The sequence below is a fragment of the Triticum dicoccoides genome, chromosome 5A (genome assembly GCF_002162155.2).
Source record: "Triticum dicoccoides isolate Atlit2015 ecotype Zavitan chromosome 5A, WEW_v2.0, whole genome shotgun sequence".
Taxonomy (NCBI): Eukaryota; Viridiplantae; Streptophyta; class Magnoliopsida; order Poales; family Poaceae; genus Triticum; species Triticum dicoccoides.
The window spans coordinates 32,323,779-32,346,936 of record NC_041388.1 but is presented as its reverse complement, the minus strand read 5'-3'; the positions used below and the strand labels follow the sequence as shown (position 1 = coordinate 32,346,936).

The following is a 23,158-nucleotide window of genomic DNA, read 5'->3' as shown; positions in this document are numbered from 1 at the left end:
CAACGCCGCAGCCATGAGTTCCTCCAGTCCTCCGGCGCCGCTGTTGCGAGTTCCCCCGGTGTGCTCTCCGCTGTTGCGCAGATCCCCTCTTGACCTGCTGCAGAGCGGGCTCTCCCCAGTCTTCCGGCGACGCCGCCGTGAGTTCCCCGGTGTCGAGCGCTCTCCACTGCTGCGCTGACCCCCTCTCGGCCTGCTGCAGAGTGAGCTTCCCCCCAGTCCTCCGGTGCTGCCGCTGTGAGTTCCCCGTCGTCGATTGCTCTCCCCTGCTGTGGCGATCCCCTCTCTGTCTGCTACCGCTGGGACTGCCCGGACTTGGTTGGTGAGGCAAGAGGGGTTGGCGGTAGGGGGAAAGATCGCGAGCCATGGCATCCCCCTCGGAGTCGAGCGGATCACGTGAGAAAGGAGCAGAGGACCCTGGTGTTCTTCTGGAAAGACTGCATCTTGAGGAAGACGAATTGGATAATCTGATTTGGGAAGAGGAAGTGGATGAATCAGAGGAGAAACCCAAGTGGTTGGCGCTTGCAAAGGTACTGACGACGAAGACCTTCGGGCAGGGTGCGTTGATCGCAGACATGAAGGCGGCTTGGAATCCGTCACATGATGTGGTTTGGCGTAGAATCAACTCCAATCTGTTCTCGATACAGTTCAATTGTTTAGCGGATTGGAACAAGGCAATCCATCAAGGGCCGTGGGATTTCAAGAGCATGGCATTGATCATCGAGGAATACGATGGTTTCACTAATCCAGAAAGCGTTAAGCTAGACAAGATTGAAACTTGGTGCCAAATTCACAAGTTGCCTGATGGTGTTTTGAAGAATGAGCAATTTGTGGAAAACATGGCTAAGCGTATCGGAGAGGTGCTAGAGCTTCAGGTAGTTCTACCGAGCGGTTTTGTAGGTGAGTTTATACGGGTCAGGGTCAAACTGAATGTAAACAAAAAACTGACCAGATTCGTAAGCTTCACCAAGTCTGGCAAGACTGAATTTTACCAAGTAAAGTTTGAAAAACTTCCAGTTTTCTGCTACATGTGTGGGATCCTAGGCCATTGGCATAAGGAGTGTGGTACAGGAGAGCATGCTGAGAAGGATTTGGAGTGGGGGCCTTTTATTATGGCGCCTAGGAGAGGACGTGGGGGCAGAGGAAGAGGCTCTGGACGCGGTTTCGGCAGAGGTGGACATGGCACTGACGAAGTTAATGGAACAAATAATCCTTTCGGTAGAGGAAGAGGTGCTGGCTTTGCTGGTCACGGACAAAGGCGCGGCCGTGGCAGAGATGGAATGGCACCAGCAGGAAATTGGGGATTTAATCAAGCTTATCAGGGGGATATGAAGGAGGGAGAGAATGATATAAATAATGGTCAAGCTTTGATAAGCCAAGATGCAAGGGTGATAGATGTGCGAAGCTGGCGCTTTAATGCCCAGGACTTAGCTGCTGCAGTTATGGAGACCGGCAGAGTGTCTGAGCTCGGTGCAGAGAAAGAACAGCGAAAGGACGATCTTAATGCCCTTCGTAAGAGAGTTGCAGAGGACTCAGGCTCCCTTCCTGCAGGTTCTGCTGTAGCGGATATCATTGAAAAGAATAGCGGTGCAATTGTTACTTTGGGAAATACTTCTGATATTATTGATCAGTTTGAGGCATCAGAAGAGGAGCTACCGAATAATAACATAACTGGAACACCATAGAAAAATGTGAATAAAAATAAGCTGAAAGGAGGAGATGGCATGGCAGTTGACAGTACAACAGCTTGTAGATCGGCGGCCTCCGTGGCAGAGGACCGCCAGGGGCAATGACTATCCTAAGTTGGAACTGCCGGGGGGTGGGGAACTCCCGGACAGTTCGAGACCTAGCGACTATGATCCAGTCGCATTCCCCTAGCTTGGTTTTCCTTTGTGAAACTAGGCAAAGTAAGGATAAGATGAAAAGCTACCAAAATAGGTTTGGTCTGCGAGGTTTTGAAGGTGTTAGCAGTGATGGTAATAGCGGGGGGCTTGCTCTCTATTGGCATGAAAATTGGACAGTGGATATTAGGCTTGCAAATTCAAGATGCATTGATGCACACATCCAAGCTCCCGGAGAGACTAAATGGCACCTGACATGCGTGTATGGAGAGCCTCGTGTTGAGAATAGACACTTAATGTGGTCCTTGATGGAAGATATAGCTACCCAGAACGTTCTTCCTTGGTTGGCTGTTGGAGATTTTAATGAAGCCTTGTGGGATTTTGAACATTTTTCCAACACGCCGCGTGCGCCGGCCCAAATGCTTGCTTTTTCGGGATTCACTTGAAGTGTGCGAGCTGACTGATTTGGGTTTTGTTGGAAGGCCATATACTTTTGATAATAAGAGGAGTGGTGCAGCAAATGTTAAAGTACGGTTAGATCGTGGAGTTGCAAATCTGGATTGGAGGTACATGTTCCCTGCTGCCTCAATCCATCATCTTGTTTCACCCCGGTCGGATCATTGTCCATTGCTTGTCAAGTGCGAAGCTGATTCGGGCCCAAAACCTAAGAAAGTTAAGCGCTATGAGATCATGTGGGAGAGGGATTCTGCCCTCACAGAAGTTATTGCAAACATGTGGAAAGATGCGGGCCAAAAACGTACACTTGGGGAGATTGGTCAAGCTTTGGGGAAGGTAATGACCTCGTTGCATCAATGGAGCAGAGCCAAAATTGGCAATGTAACTAGGGAGATTGAGAAGTCTCGTACGAGGCTAGAGGAGCTAATGAATATGAATGCGGACCGAGCCGAACTGAGAAAGGAGGAGGATAAAATGAATGAATTACTATACCGAGAAGAGATGATGTGGTTGCAAAGATCTCGTATTGCTTGGTTAAAAGAAGGGGACCGAAATACAAAATTTTCCCATGCCAAAGCGATCTGGCGGGCGAGGAAAAACGGTATTAAAAAACTTGAAGATACGAATGGAGTTGTTCATTCTGGAGATGCAATGGGCCAGGCTGCTACTTCTTACTTTCAAAACATCTTCACTGCCGACCCCTTGCTTGATCCATCTCCTATTGTACAGCTCATGCAAACACATGTTAATGATGAAATTAATGAGTCTTTATGTGCTGAGTTTACTGAACAGGAGATAGCGGATGCTGTTTTCCAAATTGGACCGCTAAAGGCCCCGGGATTGGATGGATTTCCTGCTCAATTCTTCCAAAGAAACTGGTCCACGGTGCGTGCAGATGTTATAGCAGCAGTTAAGGAATTCTTTAACTCAGGTATCATGCCAGATTCTGTTAATGATACAATCATTGTTCTGATTCCGAAAATTCCGAACCCGGTTAAATTAACTGATTTTCGCCCTATTAGCCTTTGTAATGTTATCTATAAAGTTGTTGCTAAGTGCCTGGTGAATAGACTGAGACCTCTACTCGATGATATTATTTCTCCTACTCAAAGTGCATTTATTCCGGGTAGAATGATCACGGATAACGCGTTAATTGCATTTGAGTGCATCCATTATATCAAGCAACAGAAGGACCCAGAAAAAAGTTTCTGTGCTTACAAGCTTGACCTTTCCAAGGCTTATGATAGGGTTGATTGGAATTACCTTAGGCAAACGATGGAAAAGATTGGTTTCACTCACAAATGGGTTGACTGGATAATGACATGTGTCACCACTGTGAGATATTCTGTAAAATTAAATGGAACAATCTTGGATTCATTTGCACCATCGCGTGGGCTACGGCAAGGTGATCCTCTATCCCCGTACCTATTCCTGTTTGTTGCAGACGGTCTGTCTGCTCTTTTTGACAGTGCAACCAGACTAGGGAATGTTTCTCCTGTGAAGATATGTCGTAGCGCCCCGGGAATCTCTCATTTATTGTTTGCTGATGATACACTCCTATTCTTTGAAGCAAAACAATCTCAGGCAATGCATGTTAAGAGTATTTTGAATGCTTATACTGCTGCTACTGGACAATTACTCAACCCTGCAAAATGCTCCATCCTTTTTGGGGAATATTGTCCCATTATTCAGCAGCATGAAGTCAGAGCCATGCTCCAAGCTGATACCATAAATTTTGAAGAGAGTTACCTTGGTTTACCGACTCTTGATGGTCGCATGACAAAAGGTAAATTCCAAAATCTACAAGTTAAGCTGACAAAGAGAATGTTGCTTTGGGGATGCCCCTCACAAGGTGGTAAAGAAGTTCTTATAAAGTCCATCGCTCAGTCCATTCCAACTTATATCATGAGTATCTTTAAATTGCCTCTAGGACTTTGCGATGAACTAAATCAGATGATCCGCAACTATTGGTGGGGCTCAGAAAAAGGGAAAAGGAAAACCCATTGGAAATCTTGGGAGGAGATTACTAAACCGAAGTGTATAAGGTGGTATTGGTTTTCAGGATTTCAGGTTGTTTAACCAAGCCTTACTTGCGCGGCAAGCTTGGCGTCTCCTGACAATCCCGGACAGTCTTTGTGCACGTGTCCTACGTGCCAAATACTACCTTAATGGTAGGCTTGAGGACACTGTTTTTGCTGGTAACCCGTCATCATCATGGCAAGGAGTAGCTCATGGTCTTGAGCTTTTGAAAAAAGGGCTAATATGGAGGATTGGAAATGGCACCCAAGTGCGAATATGGAGAGATAGATGGATCCCTCGAAAACCCTCCTTCCAAATAATCTCTGCCAAGGGGCGTTGCAGGTTGAAGTGGGTGTCCGAACTCTTGGATATCAATGGCAACTGGGACGTTGCTGCAGTCCGTCAATGGTTTCCGCTTGATGCTGATGTAATCTTGAAGATTAAGAATTCCGTGCGCAACGAGGACGATTTTATTGCTTGGGCTGGAGAGAAGATGGGCATCTTCTCGGTTCGTAGCGCATATAGGATTGCCTTTGAAGAAATGAACCAGCCGAATCAATCTTCTTCCAGTAACTCTCTTGATGGAGAACGAAGAGCTTGGTCAGCTATTTGGTCTCGTAATGCTCCACCAAAGACCCGCATTTTTGCTTGGTGCTGCAAACAACTCACTTCCGACTTGGGATCTGAAGCATGCTAGGAAGCTGGAGGTTGTGGATTTATGTCCAGTTTGTGGCACTGAAAAAGAAGACACGTTTCATGCTTTGTGTCGATGTCCCAATGCCAGGAATCTTTGGCTTGCAATGGCTGATATTTGGCCTATCCCCGATCTTAAAGACATGATGAACACAGGCCCGAAATGGCTTCTCCATGCCCTGTGCAAATTGCCTGATGAGCAGCGCCTGCACCTGGTTATGCTCTTATGGAGAATTTGGTACGTTCGGAATGAGGTAGTACATGATAAACCAGCACCGCCAGTTCAGGTTTCTGTACGCTTTCTTAGAAGCTATGTTCAGTCCATTTTGACAATCGCCAAAGAGCCAGAGAAAGACCCCTTGAAGGGGAAATCTGCTATGCTAGATTGTTCTTTTTCTGTTGCACCTGCGGCTACGTCTGAACTGGTAATTCCACAAGTGTGTGGCTGAGACCTGAAGAAGGACGATTGAAACTCAATACAGATGACTCCTTTGTTTCAGCGGACGGTACTGCTGGCAGTGGCATGATCTTGCGTGATCACAACGGTAATATTGTCCTCAGTGCTTGTCGTCATCTGTATCATTGCCTCAATGCTTTAGAGTCTGAACTTGCAGCCATCAGAGAGGGTCTGTCACTTGCTTTACAATGGAGCGAGCTACCTATAGACATTGAGTCTGATTGCTTGGAGGCTATCAATCTGTTGAAGAAGGGAGAAATGGATAGATCTGCGAACAGTTTCATGGTTCATGAAATCAAAATACTCATGGATCAACGAAATTCTTGTATTACTCACATTTATCGTAGTCAAAACACTGTAAGCCATTTGTTGGCATCTTTTGGTAGAACTACGGGTCGTACCATGGTGTGGCTCGGATCTGGACCTAATGAGGTCGTCAAACTGTGTAATTCTGCTAGTAGCTCGGCTACGTGAGTAATACAAGTAATTTCCCGCAAAAAAAAAGGAATTCACGATCTACTCCGACTTACTGGTTAGATTCACACTGAAAAGTTACCCGCTTATGCTGCTCTGAGCAAGGAAAAAATACATCTGATTGTCTATAAGTTGAGATTTATTCTGTTATCTGTTTGCGATGTACAGTATGCAGATAAGTATTTCTTTCCAATGCGATGGAATCGACGGCTTGATCCACAGAGAGTGAAACGAGATGAAAGTCAAGCCCGTCTGAAGGTTACTCACTGTTGGAACAGTTACTTGTGTAGCTGATTATTGCTGTCAAACAGTGCAGCTTTGCAAACCAAGATGAAGATGGTGATGCATCCAATTGTAACAAAAGGCTTAAAATGAAAGAGAAGATGGTGATTCACTATAAAGCAATGTAACCCACATTGCAGATGCTCTTAGGTCCGTAGAATGGATCATCATAAATAGGTTTGAAATTTTGAAGGCATTAGCTACTCAAGTCCCTCAGATGGCTTTTGTTTGTTTTTCTTTGCAGGATATAATGATTTCTTATAAATACTGCACCTGATATTAGCTGAAGCAATGTCCTCACGGTGGATCAACCAATGGAAATTTTGACAACTGATGACACCAAATCTCAAACACATGAATACCAAGCCATGTATAAATATCCAATCCAGCGCAACACACCAAAGGGCGACGAAAATTCAAGATGATATCTCAGACGACAAGAGGTACTCAGAATCACAAGGCGAAGAACCTAATAAGCCATACAAAACCCAGTTCACATACTACCAAACGTTCAAAATTATGTCTTGGTTCGCTGGTGTCTCTCCACTTGTAAAAAAAGAAGGCATAGCTCTCTACTGGTCGCTGATGGTCACCTCGACCTCAACGCCGGGCTCGATGGTGATCGAGGTGATCTGCTTGACAACGTCCGGGGAGCTGACGAGGTCGATCACCCGCTTGTGTACCCGCATCTCAAACCGATCCCAGGTGTTGGTACCTACACACCAAAGGACATGGCATTATCAGTACAAGTATAGCCAAAATAAAGTACACACAAATAGGAATGAAGCGGTATTAAAAAGCTCGATTTTGAAACATCAAATGTATCAGAAACATCATGTGGAATCATCATTTGCTCAGCCTATCTGCCAAGTGCAACTGCTTCATTCTTAGTAAAACCGTAAGTTCAATGACTAATCCTATTTGTAGCACAAGTGGCAACCATATGGTGCTGTTTAATAAAAATGTGCAAGTACATTACCAAGTAAAAATGTGGCAACCATAAATATCCAGAGGACTGCACTTGAAACACACCGCTTGCATTACCAAGTAGAGAGGACATGTGTTTGGAAGAAAACATAGCATTAAAGGGGCTACCCATCAGCTGTAAAAAGCTCGATTTTGTAATCCTCAAAGAGAATCTCGGGAACAAGTTGCTGTTTTAGCATCATCTGAGCACTCCATCATAAAACAGAGTCCAACCAGAATTAACAGCAAACAGGGGATCACTGCTAACATAGTCGCCACGACAGTAGGATCGATCACTAGTTCACTACTAAAACCCTATGGGCTATGAACTTCAACCGAGACAGTTGATCTCTTGGCTAACAGCTAACAACAAAGAACTGCCCATACAGCCAATTTACTGCCCTATCATCTAGTAAACCGTAAGCAGCCTGATTCTATAGAGAAACGTTCGTTTTACCGACGCCGGTCGTTGCATAACCAAGAGCATTCATACAGGACACAGAAACGAAGGGAAAAGGGGAGTCGACGAGGGGGGCGGGTGTGTCACCTTCTCCGCACGGCGACTTCCTGGTGGTGATGTTGAGCACCTTGGTGGGCATCCTGACGGGGCCCTTGACCCGGAGCAGCTTGTCCTTGGCGCCCCTCACCAGATCGGAGCACACTGTCGCCGGCACACACAGAACACGCACGCATCAGTCAGATCAACACGATCAACGAGACCAGAAGAGGAGGAAGAAGGGGATCCACCCATCATCATCATCGGAAGGAAGGAAGCAAGGAGGAAACACCCTACCCTTCTCGAGGTTCTTGACGCTCTTGGAGGAGAGGGTGATGCGGATGCGGTGCTGCGCCTCCTGCGGGCCCTCGAAGCCGGCCTTGCCGGACTTCATCGGCGGCGCGTACGCCAGCTCGGTCGCCATGGCTGCGGGCGGCGGCGAGTGTGGGGAGGAGGAGAGCTGGTGCTTCTTGGGGCGCGAGGAGGGGAGTGGAGAGCGGCGGCGCTGGGGGTGGGGGATGAGGGTTTCTGTATAGGCTGGAGGCTGCGCAGGAGGGCCGCGCGGCCGTCGGATCGGCTGGCCCGGCCGATCCGGCCGTCCGTTGGGAGGGAGCGTCGTTCGATAGGAAATTGGATTCGTTTACGGTGGATTACTGCATCATTCATCTCTTTTTTTCTGAAGGGCACATCATTCATCTTTGAATGAATGCTTCCTTTCTTTGACAAAAAACAATCGATTACGACGGACGGACGTGGAGTATCTGTCGCCGAGCTCAAATGCTCCCTGATGAACATAAGATCCAAAAAATTGTAAAACGAATCAAAAACTTTCGGGGGTTTTGGTAAAGTTTGATAAATGGTTTGTGTGCTTGTAAAAATTCATCATCAAAGGACATTCGTGAAATTGCGGCAAAAAAAAGATCAATGCTCCAAAGTTGCTATTTTTTAAATCATTTTGGAGTACCATATTTTTTTTTGCCATGACTTCCAAGAATGCCATCTTGTGATGAAATTTATCAAGCGTACAAAACATTTACCAAAAAAATCATTTAAAGAGTTCAGGATTTTTTGAATTTGCCTTTTTACTGTTTATCCGGAGTTCATTTGAGCTCGCGAGCAAAAAAGGACTTTCACATAACGACCTGCATTTCGAGGTTCACAAGAAGTAGTAGTATGTGCTGGTTTTATTTATTTTTCCTTGACTTTTTAACAACTGTAATAAGATTTGATTTTCTTTTAGCAACTTCACAAAAAAAATGTCTTCTAGACGACTGCACCAAGAACTTTTTGAGCGAGTCCAGCCAATGAAGGCAATACAAGCCTCGTTGTGATGAGACTGACAATCATCATACTACTGATATCGGGTGAGAGAAATCACTCATGTTTGAATTCTTATGCCACCATTATCCATTCCATGCAAGCGCAAAACTCTCCTTTCTTGAAGGCGTTGCTGTTGAAGAATGTCGATGTCCTTGTGGTGTCATGAGATGATTTATGCGGATATGGTCATTGTTGTAGGTTGTCGATCGCGATTTAGAACGCTTCGGGACGGGTTTTTTTTTCTCTCTCGCTTAGGCATAGCTTTGGTCTTTGTATGGCTTTACTATTTGCCGGTGTTTTTTTGTGTGTGTGCGTTAGTGTTGGTTGGGTGCATCCTAACTATGCAGAGGTCGCCTCCCTATGTTTGTATTATCTTGATACTTCATTTTGAGTAATAAAATCCACCATTTGTCGGAAAAAAAGCATAAAACTGGATTCCACGCCATAATAGAAAAATCATCGTTTTCGTACCGAGAAATGTAGCAGCAAGGGGAAGCCATAGCAATAGAGTGCAGCTCAAAGACATCTAGTTTCCGATCACAACAACATACTAGTGTAAGAAAATGCTCTTATATTACGGGATGGAGGGAGTAGGTCAGAGGATGACAACGACAAAATGAAAACCGCGCGGAAAAAGACTCAAAAGTCCAGCTAATAAGCATTTGTTGTCCACGCGTCTTCATGGTGCCGACACCTTCGACACCGTGGACCTTCTCTCGTTCTGGGTTTTGCTTGTGCTGAATGGATCACCTTCGTTCTCGTCCACGCGTCTTCATGACCTAGTAGTTGGTACAACACTGAATCTGAATGGAATTAGGGCAAAAAAGAAAATATTAGCAGATGATGACTGTGCAGTTAGAACAACGAATCTGAATGAAATCAGGGCAAAAGAACATATTAGCAGGTGATGACTGTGCGGTTAGAAAAACGAAGCTTTTGAAAGAATGCAGATACGAACGATGCATGTCTTGTGTGGTGTAGAAAATTGTTAAAATAACTCACTTTTTGCAGTTAATGGGGCTGCACCATGATTGATGTACTCATGTAACTACTCAAGCGCATTGACTACTGCAGGAGCAGCAGCAGTAGCACCGCCGCCTCCAAGAAAGAAGGGAAAGATGGACGAAGGTTCACCTGGAGCAGCAGAGAACCTCTGCATCAGGAACTAGTGCTGGGACGGCGGCCATTGCGGGGTGGGCACGACGTTGGACTGAAGTGTGCTCCTGTCGAAGGCAATGGAGGCATGGTGGCGGTGTTGCTGCTCCTGGGAGCATCGAGGCGAGCTACATCAACACCAGCTCGCAGACCTGCTCACCAAGCCTCTTGGGAGGGTCAAGTTCCTCGAGCTTTGCTCCAGGATCGGGATGATTCAACTCTTCTACAAGACGACGTACAAGATTTAGGAGAAGAATGATGGATAAGTCTGTGTACTAGGGTCGTTGTGGGGCTGCAGCACATGGTCCTTGTAGTAGTTAGGATAGAGTTCCTGGCCATCAAGGACTGACAGTTAGGATAGCATCTTAGACTGGCATCTTAGACTGACATCTTAGCAGCATCTTAGCATATGCTTGGCTGGCTAGCAGCCTATAAGTACGTATCCCCAACCCCTCAGGTTGGCATGGCATTGTGTGAGAAATAAACCAACGAAAATTGTCCCAACTCTCCTAGTGTCATCCACAACTATCAATGCTCAGGTTCAAAGGTCTAACAAGTGGTATCAGAGTCAGGTTATCTTGTACCCTGAGCATTTCCTGTGAGGAGCCTAAGTCGGTAGCAGCAGCTGCTCCGTCTGCCTCTGGTTACCTTCCTCCCTCCGGACTGTCGAGCAGCAGTTCGTCTTCAACAGCCTCCTCTTCACGCAACAGCCCACCTGCAGCGAGCCATGTCTGCAGGTCGCTCTCAGCACACGGCTACCTCGAGCATACGGCACCGGCAGGAGGCCGAGCACGCCGTGGCAGAGGAGCGTGAGCGAGCATCTGTAGCAACAGCTGTTGCGGCAGCAAGGGTGTCGAGGCTGGCTGCAGCGGAGCTGGCAGTGGCCAGAGCGTAGGTAGAAGCAGCCAGGGCAGAGGTAGAAGCAGCAGCAGACGCAGCACGTGAGGCTGCGACGGATGCCAAGGCACTCCGCGGCAGCTCCGGCAGCTCCAACAGCTCCGCGCCTGCGGACGACGGCGCTAACGCAGACCGCGCCAAAGTGGCGCAAGAGCGGACGGCGGAGTGGGCAGCCGAGCACGCCCGCACTCCAGGTGGAGGTGCGCACCGCGACGGCGGCTGCAACGACCAGGACCGCGGCCTCTACGAGGTCCGGACGGTGGTCAGGGATGTTGGTCCCAGTGCTGGGTGGCCTATCCTCACTAAAACCAACTACGTCGAGTAAGCCAGGATCATGAAGATCAGGCTCTAGGTGCGGCGCATGCGGGAGGCAGTCCAGGACAGCAACGTCAACCACCAAGAGGACCGACGGGTGCTGGACGCCCTCATCGCCGCAGTCCCGCCCGAGATGCAGTTCTCGCTTTCCAGCAAGCGGACTGCCAAGGAAGCTTGGGACGCCATCACCGCGGCACGCATCGGCAGCGACCGTGCTCGCAAGTCCACTCTGCAGGCACTTCGTAAGGAGTGGGAGAGCCTGGGTTTCAAGCCAGGTGAGGACGTTGATGACTTTGCTCTCCGTCTCAACACTCTGCTGCAGAAGTTGGTGAAGTTTTGTGATGCCACCTACACCGAGGAGAGAGCTATCGAGAAGCTTTTTCGGTGCATCCTTGAGAAGTACAAGCAGATGGCTTGGTCGATCGAGTCTTTGCTGGACCTCTCCACGATGACAATCGAGGAGGCGATAGGTCGCCTCAAGGTCGTCGACACCGATGAGCCACAGCCTTCCTCGGGGCCCATCACCACCGGGAGCCGTGGGATGCCAGCCTTGGTGACAGGAAGAAGGGGGGCCTTCTTCCACGACGGGCGGCCGCAAACGTGGCAAGCAGCGTAAGACGCAAAGAGACCCCCCGGGAAGGGCACAAGGACGTGCCGAAGGTGACGCCCGCGGAGGCTCCAACGACGGCGCCGCTGGCAAGCCCAAGCCGACACAAGACAACAGTTGCCACAATTGTGGCCGGTTTGGCCATTGGGCCAATGAGTGTCGGCAACCACGACAAGGCCAGGCTCACGTCGCACAGGCGAAGGAGGAGGAGACGGCTCTGTTCATGGCGCATGCAAGCATTGAGCTATCTTCAGCGACACCAGTCACAAAAGCTCTCATCCACCTCGACGAGCCAAAAGCACACGCTCTTCTCGGTGATGGCTCCGGGAAAGACAAGACTACGGGGTGGTGCCTCGACACCGGCGCCACCCACCACATGACCGGTCAAAGGGTATTCTTCACCGAGCTCGTTTTCGATGCGTGAGGCTCCGTCAAGTTTGGGGATGCCTCCGCTGTGGAAATTAAGGGTGTCGGCTCCGTCATCTTCACCACCAAGATGGGAGAGCACCGGCTGCTCACCGGTGTCTACTACATCCCCGCGCTAAGGAACTCCATCATCAGCTTGGGACAGCTGGATGAGAATGGCTCACGCATGCTGATTGAGCATGGGGTCCTACGCATCTGGGATCGCCAGGGTCGCCTTCTCGCCAAGGTACCCAGAGGTGAAAACCGACTTTATGTCCTTGATGTGCTGGTGGCACAACCGGTCTGTCTCGCTGTCCGTCGGGATGACGAGGCGTGGCAATGGCATGAGCTCTTTGGGCACCTTCATTTTGAGGCCCTGAAGCGTCTAAGTGCCAAGGAGATGGTACGAGGCCCGCCATGCCTCGACCATGTGGAGCAGTTCTGCGACATCTGCGTACTGACGAAGTAGAGACGACTCCCCTTTTCCCAACAGGCGAGTTTTCGGGCCAAGGAGAAGCTGGAGCTCGTGCACGGAGGCTTGTGTGGCCCGGTGATGCCAGCCACACCAGGAGGTCGACGCTACTTCCTGCTGCTCGTCGATGATCTCTCTCGCTACATGTGGGTGATGATCCTCGGCAGCAAGGGAGAAGCGGCGAACTCCATCAGGCGCGCGCAGGTTGGTGTGGAGGCGGAGAGCTGCCGCAAATTGCGCGTGTTGTGCACTGACAACGCCGGCGAATTCACGGCGGCTGAATTCGCGTCGTACTGCGCCGATGAGGGCATCCAGCGCCACTACTCCGCGCCGTATAGCCCACAGCAAAACGGAGTCGTCGAGCGGCGCAACCAGACAGTTGTGGGGATGGCTCGGGCTCTCCTCAAGCAGAGAGGGATGCCGGCTGTTTTCTGGGGAGAGGCGATGCTGACGGCCGCCTACATCCTCAACCGCTCGCCTACTAAGGCACTCGATGGCAGGACACCATACGAGGCCTGGCATGGGCGGAAGCCGGCGGTCTCCCATTTGCGGGTCTTTGGTTGTCTTGCGTTCGCTAAGGAGCTCGGCCACATCGGCAAGCTCGATGACAGGAGCACTCCGAGAGTCTTCATCGGCTACGCGGAGGGCTCAAAGGCCTACCGCATCCTCGACCCAAAGACACAGCATGTGCGCACGACGTGAGACGTCGTGTTCAACAAAGGGCGAGGGTGGTAATGGGACAAGGCGGTGGATGACTGCTCGACGCTGACGTATGACGACTTCATTGTCGAGTACGCCCACTTCAAGGAAGCCGGGGGAGCAAGCAGCTCCTCTTCACCGGGCGCGTCTACCCCGACCCCAAAACTGCATCGACTCCGATGCGTGCTACGCCGACGGCACCACAACTGGCGACGCCACATACTCCAGCCCCGGCAGTCACCACTCCGGGTTCGTCTTCATTAGCACCAGCTCACGCAGAGCACAACCCGATGAAGTTCGCTTCCCCGCTCACTCATGACGAGGAGCGTGTCGACGCGTGGTATGGAGGCGAACAGCTGCGGTATCGCATAACGGATGATCTACTCGGCGACCAGCCGGTGCCGGGACTGATGCCACGTGACCTGGAGGCGCAACTACAACTCGCGTGTGAGGACGGCGAACCACGGTCCTTTGTAGAGGCCGAGAGAGATGCGGCATGGCGCGCCGCGATGCAGTTGGAGATGGATGCGATTGAGCAAAACCGCACATGGGAGCTCGCTGACCTCCCTCATGGTCACCACGCAATCACCCTTAAGTGGGTGTTCAAGCTGAAGAGGGATGGAGCCGGCGCCATCATCAAGCACAAGGCTCGCCTGGTGGCCCGAGGCTTCTTGCAGCAGGAAGGAGTCGACTTCGACGACGCCTTCGCTCCCGTGGCACGGATGGAGTCCGTACGACTTCTTCTTGCGCTGGCTGCCCAGGAGGGCTGGCGTGTCCATCACATGGATGTCAAGTCGGCATTCCTCAACGACGACTTGAAGGAGGAAGTCTACGTGTATCAGCCACCGGGATTTGCGATTCCCGGCCAGGAGGGCAAGGTACTCCGCCTGCGCAAGGCTCTCCATGGCCTACGGCATGCACCTAGGGCGTGGAACGCCAAGCTGGACTCCACGCTAAAGAAGATGGGCTTCGAGTAAAGCCCGCATGAGGCTGCCGTCTACCGACGAGGCAGTGGAGGAAATGCCCTGCTGGTGGGCGTCTGATACAACCACGTATAACACTAATGTTGTTGAAGAAAAGAAAAGCTACGATGGGAAGGAACAACTAATTAGTGAAAATTGTGCGCATGCCAATTCGGTGCAAGAGATGAGCCGTGACTCTAGTCCAAAGCTACATGGCACGTCTACATGTTCGCATGCACCAAGTCATTGTATGGATATAACAAGTGGGCTCAGCCTGAGATTAGTCGCAAGATGTGCTATAGGGAGATCAAGCCAAGACGGGAATAATTTGATTTGCATTAGAGATACGGGACATGTTTCCTGGTTTGGGAAGGAGAATATTACGTGCCATGCAAGTGTAAAAATTCATACAAGGATCACAGATTGGTTTGAAGTGCGCACGGTGCAAACAAGGTTCTTGTTTTTATTCCTGCCATGTAGGAAAAATATCTATCATGCAATACGATTACTAGGTACGTGGTGTGCTTTGTCCTTGAAAGATGTGGGCTGGGGTCCACCTGCAAATCACGTGAGAAGGCCAACAACCATCCAAATAAAGAATGCTAGTCGGTCGTATGTAAAGATTATACTGCTAGATTATAAAGCATATAATCTATTATTTAAACATAGAGTCCAGGTTTCTAATTACTCGTCCGTTTGGTCAGGACGGCTTGCTTTTCAAGCCAAGTTATATGGTCGTTTAGAATATATAAAGAGCAACTATGCGTTGATGTAAAGGGCAGGTTATATTTTTATGAATAGACACGATGTGTTTTTAGGGTAAATACCCGTATCGAGTTTTGGGGGAAGCTGTCTAAAAATCCCTAAGTTTTGGAGGAAGCTTTAGAAAACCTCTGTGTTGCGATTTCTCTTCGTGAAAATTGTTTTGCGCGTGAGTACCTTCGTCAAGATTGGTTTTCTCGTGCTGGGCCGCAAGGTTCAAACCCTCTACTTCGTGTACATCGCGTGCGCGGGCGAGAGGTTGCTACTGCTGGTGGTGGAGTGTCGTGAAAGGTCGGGCCGCAACAACGGATCGGATCTCGCCAACGAGATTCGGTCTATATCAGCGTCTATGTTGACGACTTGGTGATCACCGGCACCAAAGATGCAGAGGTGGCGGCGTTCAAGGAAGACGTGAAGGCCAGCTTCCAGATGAGTGATCTGGGGCTCCTCTCCTTCTATCTAGGGATTGAGGTGCACTAGGACCACTCCGGGATCGTGCTTCGACAGTCCGCCTATGCCAAGCGCATCGTTGAGCTAGCTTGGCTCACCGACTGCCACCCAGCTCTCACTCCGATGGAGGAGAGGCTGAAACTGAGCCGCGACAGCACGACGGAGGAAGTGGATGCTACGCAGTACCGACGCCTTGTGGGGAGCCTTCTCTACCTCACCCACACACGGCCGGACTTGGCATTCTCCGTTGGCTATGTCAGTCGGTTCATGGAGCGACCGACGTTGGAACACCAGCAGGCAGTGAAGAGGATCGTCCGCTACGTAGCAGGGACCCTCGACCACGGCCTCCACTACCCTAGGTGTCCGGGGGTGGCACACTTCGCCGGGTACAGCGACAGCGACCACGCCGGCGACATCGACACCAGCAAGAGCACGAGCAGGATCCTCTTCTTCCTCGGCAAGTGTCTTGTGAGCTGGCAATCAGTCAAGCAGCAGGTGGTGGCCCTGTCCAGCTGTGAGGCTGAGTACATAGCGGCCTCCATCGCCTACACTCAGACGCTCTGACTCGCTCGACTGCTTGGTGATCTTCTCGTTCAAGACACCAGAACGGTGCAACTCCTGGTGGACAGCAAGTCCGCCCTGGCCCTGGCAAAGAACCCCGTGTTTCACGAACGAAGCAAGCACATCCGACTGAGATATCACTTTATCTGCAGCTGTGTGGAAGAAGGGAGCATCGAGGCGAGCTACATCAACACCACGGACCAGCTCGCAGACCTGCTCACCAAGCCTCTTGGGAGGGTCAAGTTCCTCGAGCTTTGCTCCAGGATCGGGATGATTCAACTCTCCTACAAGACGACATACAAGACTTAGGGGGAGAATGATGGATAAGTCTGTGTACTAGGATCGTTGTGGGGCTGCAGCACATGGTCCTTGTGGCAGTTAGGATAGAGTTCCTGGCCATCAAGGACTGGCAGTTAGGATAGCATCTTAGACTCTCAATTACGTATCTATAACTCTCAATTACGTAGTCAAATCTAGCTAGAAAGTAGAGATAACCGTAAGCAGAAACATCCAAATTTTCTCCCTCAAAAGAAAAAAAACAAATTTGCTACTTCAGAAAAGATTCCCTCTGCTTTACTTCACAACTTTGGAAAAACAAAGTGCACATATAGAATATGGGCGGTAGCTACCCAAAAGTCCCTTCTTCAGAAGAAACGAGACGACAAACCTGATTCAGGGAGAAAAAATGTTGATGGATTCAGAAAACGTATAAGCACCACCACCAGGTGCAGGTTATCATCATCATCACATCATGTTTTGCACAACCACCAGTACAAGGTCCAGAACGATGCCCCCTCTCATTATCAGACTGTGTTTGTCACATGATGCCTTCAGAGAGATATTACAGCACGGTTTAATCAAGGTAGAAAACATACTGTCACACTGTGCCCCTGGTTAGCCAAAATCAGCAGCTCACCATCCTCCTCCAAGAAAGAGACTGAACCTCTGCTTGTTGTCTCGCCTGACCGCCTACATTTTTTTTCGAAAAGGGGGGAGTCCCCGGCCTCTGCATTAGAATGATGCATACGGCTATCTTATTAATAAAAAAAGTAGTGTCAATAAGGTTTCAAGGTCTCCAAAAAATAAAAAAAACAAAGAAAGCACACACAGAGCCATAAAAGGCTAGAAACATCAACTAGCCAAGATAAGACGCCACAACCGGCTGGCTATAAATAGATAGGTAAACTAGATGCCTATCCTATTACATGACCGCCATCCAAACCGGTTGAAGATATCCCGAGCTACCATCTCCTAGCGGAAAGATCCAGTAACCAAATGCTCCCTGGCCTCCGTCGGAGTGAGTAGCGACCATGAACGGATCAGTGCCGTAGTTCGGAATATAACCTGCAAAAAATGAATACATGATATTCTGTTAAAAACCAAATCATTTCTGCAAGTCCAGATAGTCCACAGCAAAGCGCAAACCCCAGCCCGAATGTGTTTTGCTAAGTCAGGCTCAATCCCATTCAGCCATGTCCCAAATAACGCGTTAACAGAATTCGGTGGTTTGATATTAAAAGCAATGTGAATCGTCTGCCAAAGGACTTTGGCCAACGGGCAATCAAAAAAGAGGTGTTTGATTGTCTCATCCCGATCACAGAAACTACACCTAGTAGGTCCTGTCCAATTACGCTTTATCAAATTGTCCTTGGTTAAAATAACTTGTTTATGGACAAACCACATAAACACTTTTATTTTCAAAGAAACTTTGACATCCCAAACATGCTTGGAAGTAGGAATGGAGTTCGAATTAATAACATCGATGTACATCGATTTAACTGTGAATACTACAGACTTAGTCAGTTTCCAGCGTAATTCATCGGGTTGTTGAGAAAACTGGACCTCCATCAGTCTCCTAACTAGACGAAGCCATTCCTTCCAACGGTTGCCCGCCAGCGTCCGTCGGAACTGAATATTAAGGGGGATGGTTTGAAACACCGAAGCTACGAACACCTCACGTCTTTGAACAATACGATACAAAGACGGATATTGGATGGCCAAGGGTGTCTCACCGAGCCAAGTATCCTCCCAGAAACATGTGCTATTACCGTTGCCAATAACAAACTTCATCCTATTAAATAAAGATTGTTTGACTTTCATCAGTCCTTTTCAGAAAGGTGAATCAGTCGGCCTGACTGTAACCTGGGACAACATTTTGGTCTGAAGGTACTTGCTGCGAAGGATTTGAGCCCACATGGCATCATGCTCCGATGAGAGCTTCCACAGCCACTTGCTAAGAAGGCATCTGTTCTTAACTTCGAGGTTCTCTATACCAAGACCCCCTTGGTCTTTCGGTCTACAGAGGATATCCCATTTAGCAAGCCTGCATTTTCTTTTAAGCTCATCACTCTGCCAAAAGAACCGCGATCGATAGAAGTTCAGTCTCTTCCGAACACCAACTGGGACCTCAAAGAACGAGAGGAGAAACATAGGTATACTTGTGAGCACCGAGTTAATCAGAATTAATCGGCCTTCGTATGACATGAGCTTACCCTTCCAGCAACTCAGTTTCTCCTCAAATCTGTCCTCGATGCACTTCCATTCTCTGTTTTTCAGCCTACGATGGTGGATTGGAATACCGAGGTAAGAGAAAGGTAACTCTCCCAACTCGCACCCAAACAATTGCCTACAAGCCTCCTGTTCGTCTTTGGCTCTACTAAAACAGAACAACTTGCTCTTATTAAAGTTAATCCTTAACCCGGTCGATTGTTCAAATAGGCATAACACCAGCTTCATATTTCTCGCCTTGGCCAAGTCATGCTTCATAAAGATGATCGTATCATCAGCGTACTGAAGTATGGAAACACCTCCATCAACAAGATGAGGTACCAATCCACCTACTTGCCCATTTTCCTTAGCCCTTCGTATCAAAATTGCTAATATATCCACCACAATGTTAAACAAGATAGGGGACATCGGATCTCCTTGTCTTAGGCCTTTATGTGTCTGGAAATAATGACCTATGTCGTCATTTACTTTAATTCCCACACTACCTTTTTGCGTAAATGATTCAACCTGTCGGCGCTAGGCTTCATGAAAACCTTTCATACGCAAAGACTGTTGGAGAAATGGCCATTTAACCTTGTCGTACGCTTTCTTGAAATCCACCTTAAAAATTACTCCATCTAATTTTTTGGAATGGATTTCATGGAGCGTTTCATGCAGGACTACCACCCCTTCAAGGATATTTCTGTCCGGCATGAAAGCAGTTTGAGACTGTTGCACCACAGAATGCGCAATCTGTGTGAGTCTATTAGTCCCGACCTTGGTGAAGATTTTGAAACTAACATTGAGGAGGCATATCGGTCTGAATTTCTTAATCCTCACAGCATCCGTTTTCTTAGGAAGCAATGTGATAGTTCCAAAATTCAAGTGGAATAAGTGAAGCTGTCCCGAGAACAGATCCTGGAACATAGGTAGCAAATCCCCCTTAATAATGTGCCAGCAGTTTTTATAGAACTCGGCCGGGAACCCATCCGGTCCGGGAGCCTTATTGTTTTTCATCTGTGCAATAGCATCAAACACCTCCTTCTCAGAGAACGGTGCAACCAGAATATCATTTTCGGCAGCCGATAGTTGAGGCACATCCTCAGTCCTAGACTCGTCGAGGGACACACAATTATCCTCCGGCGGTCCAAATAACTGCTTGTAATACTCGGTAATATAAGTTTTTAGGTTATCCTGTCCTAAAATCGTGCCCTCATCTTGTTCAAGTTGAAAAATTCGCTTCTTTCGGTGCTTGCCATTAGCTATTAAATGAAAGAATTGAGTATTCGCGTCCCCTTGGACCACTTTGCGGACTTTAGCTCGCAAAGCCCACTTCAATTCTTCTTCGTGGAGCAGTTCTTTCAACCTCTTCTCCGCCTCAGTTTTAACCTGAAGCTCAGATGGCAGCAAAATCGTAGATTCGCCCTTTATGTCTAGGGCCTGTATAAGAGATAGGAGTCTATCTTTTTCAATCTTATACACACCACTGGGGTGCTTAGCTCAACCCCGTAATAAGCTTCTCAAGTGCCTAATCTTATTCTGCCAACGCTCGACCGCAGTCGTACCTCCTGTACCTCTATCCCATTCCCTGGCAATCAGGTCCAAAAACCCCTCTCGTTCGAACCACGACATCTCGAAAGAAAAGGTGTTTTTGTTCCCCACGTGGTTCGGCTCCCCTGAATCCACGAATAAGGGTGTGTGATCGGATATTCCCCTCGAGAGAGCTTGCACCATAACCAGGGGGAACTTTTGTTCCCACTCCACGCTTGCGAGAACTCGATCAAATTTTTCATAAGTTGGGTTTGGTAGAGCATTAGCCCAGGTAAACTTTCTACCAGAAAGCTCTATCTCCCTCAGATCCAAGCTTTCAATAATGGTATTGAACATAAACGACCATCTGCCGTCAAAGTTACCATTATTCTTCTCCTCTCTCCTCCTAATGATATTGAAATCACCTCCAACTAAAAGTGGAAGCTGTTCCGATCCACAGATTCGAACAAGATCCGCCAGAAACTCTGGTTTAAGCTCAGGCTGTGCGGCACCATATACCGCCACCAAAGCCCAGTTGAAACCATCTGTTTTAGACCTGACTCGAAACTTCACCGCGAAGTCACCCATCACTACACTTCGGACTTCAAGCGAATCGCATCTCACGCCAAGTAAGATACCACCCGATCTTCCTTGCGGAGGGAGGCAATGCCAATCGAAATCAATACCACCCACAAGAGAAGACAAAAACTGCGGTGCAAAGTTTTCTCTACCAGTCTCCGATAGAGCAACGAAGTCCAAACGCTGCTCTAAAGCTGCCTCAGCAAGAAACCTTCTTTTAGCCAAGTCCTTTAGACCTCTGCTATTCCAAAAGATTCCTTTCATATTTCGTCATGGAATTTTTTAGTAATACGAATTCTAGCACTCCTACGAACTACGGAATCGGGATAGATCTTCCGTTTCCACTTGCGCTTAGGTTTACTAGGTTCTGACGTCCGGTCCTCATAACCGGGTTCAACTGTACTACCAGCATCATTCTCTACTCGAGGCGGCTTACAATTCACAACAAATTCTAGACTTCCCAATTCAAGCGGCTTACAAGGACCGTCTACTGTTCAGCAGGAAGATGGTGTTACAGGAGGCGGCCGAGGGCATCGACGCGGTTGCTCCCGTCGCCACCGCCACCGCCACGGCCAGCTCGCGGCTGGTGTCGGGAGGCGAAGGCGGCTGCTTTGGAGCGGTAGCCGGAGCCCCGGAGCTAGAGGAGGTGCTCATGGTGAGAGCGGTGCGGGGGGTTGAGGGGAAGGAGAGGGAAGGAGATGGCGGCCGCCGTTGCGCAGACGGCGGTGGACGACACGACCGGCGTGCGCGGTGACGGACGACATTTTCCTATTTGACGCATTAGGCGCCGAATCACACAGAAGCGAAACAGGCCAGCCCATTTAGGTGCACATACATTCCCCGCTTTGGGAACCTTCCGGAAGATTATGGTCCTTTTTTACTGGGTTTTTTTAGCTGCTGTTTCTTTTATGCTTTATTTTTCAAAAACATTCGGGTTTTAAAAAGTTGTTGGGAATCAAATACGAATTTCAGAAAAATATCATATTTCAAATATTGCTCCGAACTTAAAAAATGTTCTTGTTTAAAAAAATAAAATTCAAAAATGTTACGGTATTTTATAACATGATTGTGTTTCCAAATTTTGTTTGGTATTAAGAAAAGTCCTCGAAACTACTCCTAGTTCACATATTTGAAAAGTGTTCAGTAACTTTCAATCACGTTGTAAAAAGAATGTGCTTTCAAAAGTTGTTCACATTTTAAGAAAATGTTTGCTTTTTAAAAAATGACCGTGTTTCTCAAAACACATTCTAGAATATATTCCAGTTTTTAAAAATAAATTTATTTCATGTTTTTCTGGGAAAATGAATGAGAAAACTACAGTACACAAACTGCTATAGTACCGACCGTCTCTCCATAGTAAATCACCTTGCTAGGATCACACAAGCTGCATGGGTCGGCGTAGTGGGGCCACCCTGTGCGTCCGGCCGACTATTTGACGCAACCCGTCACAGTGGAGATGCAGGCCGATGTGCTAGGCCTCGCTATCTAGGCTATGTTAGGTAGCCTCAAGATGGAAAAATATGGAACGTTGTACTTCCTCCGTTCATTTTTATAAGTCATTTCAGACAACTAAAAATGGGCCACTTTGTATGTTTTTTGAAATGTCTTCAAGGCCTTATAAAAGTGAACAAAGGAAGTAGTACATAAGTTCACACCGAAACTCAACGTATACTTTCAGAAAGTAAAAAGAAGAGTTATAGAAGTGAATGGTAACCAAACTAATGTTCATTGCACAATTTATCTCTCTTACTAGCTACTTCCTCCATTCTTAAATATAAGACGTTTCGATAGTTCAAATTTGAACTACCAAAACGTTTAATATTTGGGAACGGAGGGAGTAATTGCATGTGTGTTGCAATTGGGGCATACATATTCTAGTGATTGAACACCAATTGTGTCTGAATGACTCGTGTTATGTACTCCCTCCATTACCCGTCCTCCGTGACGCTCCCGCGAGCGGCCCAGGCGGAACCCTAGATCGCAGCCACCGCTCCCCTTTATCGCCTTACCTCTCCCTCGCCGCCGCTAGGGGACGCCGCCGGGCAAAGCCCGCGCGTGCGTCGGAGGCGGCGGCGCTAGGCTCCCTTCCTAGGCGGCGCGGGACGGCCGGCCCTCACGGTGGCGCTCGGCTCGGCGGCAGGTCGGGCCGCCGGCGGATCTGGGCGGGGCTTCCCTGCTTGGTGGCGGCGGCGGCGTAGTCTGCACGGGGCGGCGAGGCACAGGTTTCTCCTCCTCCCGATTTGATGGCGTCACGGTGGCGCCAGCGATCGGGCGTG

The 23,158-nt window shown here is 48.6% G+C and overlaps 1 protein-coding gene, 1 non-coding gene and 1 pseudogene across 2 annotated transcripts; all 3 read right to left on the bottom strand.

The window, feature by feature from the left end:
* Positions 1-6,553: 6,553 nt before the first annotated feature.
* LOC119298924 (40S ribosomal protein S20-like) lies at positions 6,554-8,196 on the bottom strand. The gene is made up of 3 exons (XM_037576227.1): positions 7,979-8,196; positions 7,733-7,846; positions 6,554-6,934 (listed from the first exon to the last, which is right to left on the bottom strand). The coding sequence occupies exons 1-3, from the start codon at positions 8,103-8,105 to the stop codon at positions 6,792-6,794; spliced, it is 384 nt and encodes a 127-aa protein (XP_037432124.1). The 5' UTR covers positions 8,106-8,196; the 3' UTR covers positions 6,554-6,791.
* On the bottom strand, positions 7,003-7,075 carry LOC119304483. The gene has a single exon (XR_005148301.1). It is a non-coding gene; the product is annotated as a small nucleolar RNA SNORD36 (small nucleolar RNA).
* Positions 7,312-7,394, bottom strand: LOC119304480 (annotated as a pseudogene).
* Positions 8,197-23,158: the final 14,962 nt, after the last annotated feature.

Bases quoted from the DNA above. Each gene is read 5' to 3' on its own strand.
- LOC119298924 (XM_037576227.1), bottom strand. From the start codon at position 8,105: ATGGCGACCGAGCTGGCGTACGCGCCGCCGATGAAGTCCGGCAAGGCC. The intron at 7,847-7,978 runs GTAGGGTGTTTC...TGCCGGCGACAG, and splicing joins CGTCAAGAACCTCGAGAAGG to TGTGCTCCGATCTGGTGAGG. The intron at 6,935-7,732 runs GTGACACACCCG...TTTGGTGTGTAG, and splicing joins GAAGTCGCCGTGCGGAGAAG to GTACCAACACCTGGGATCGG.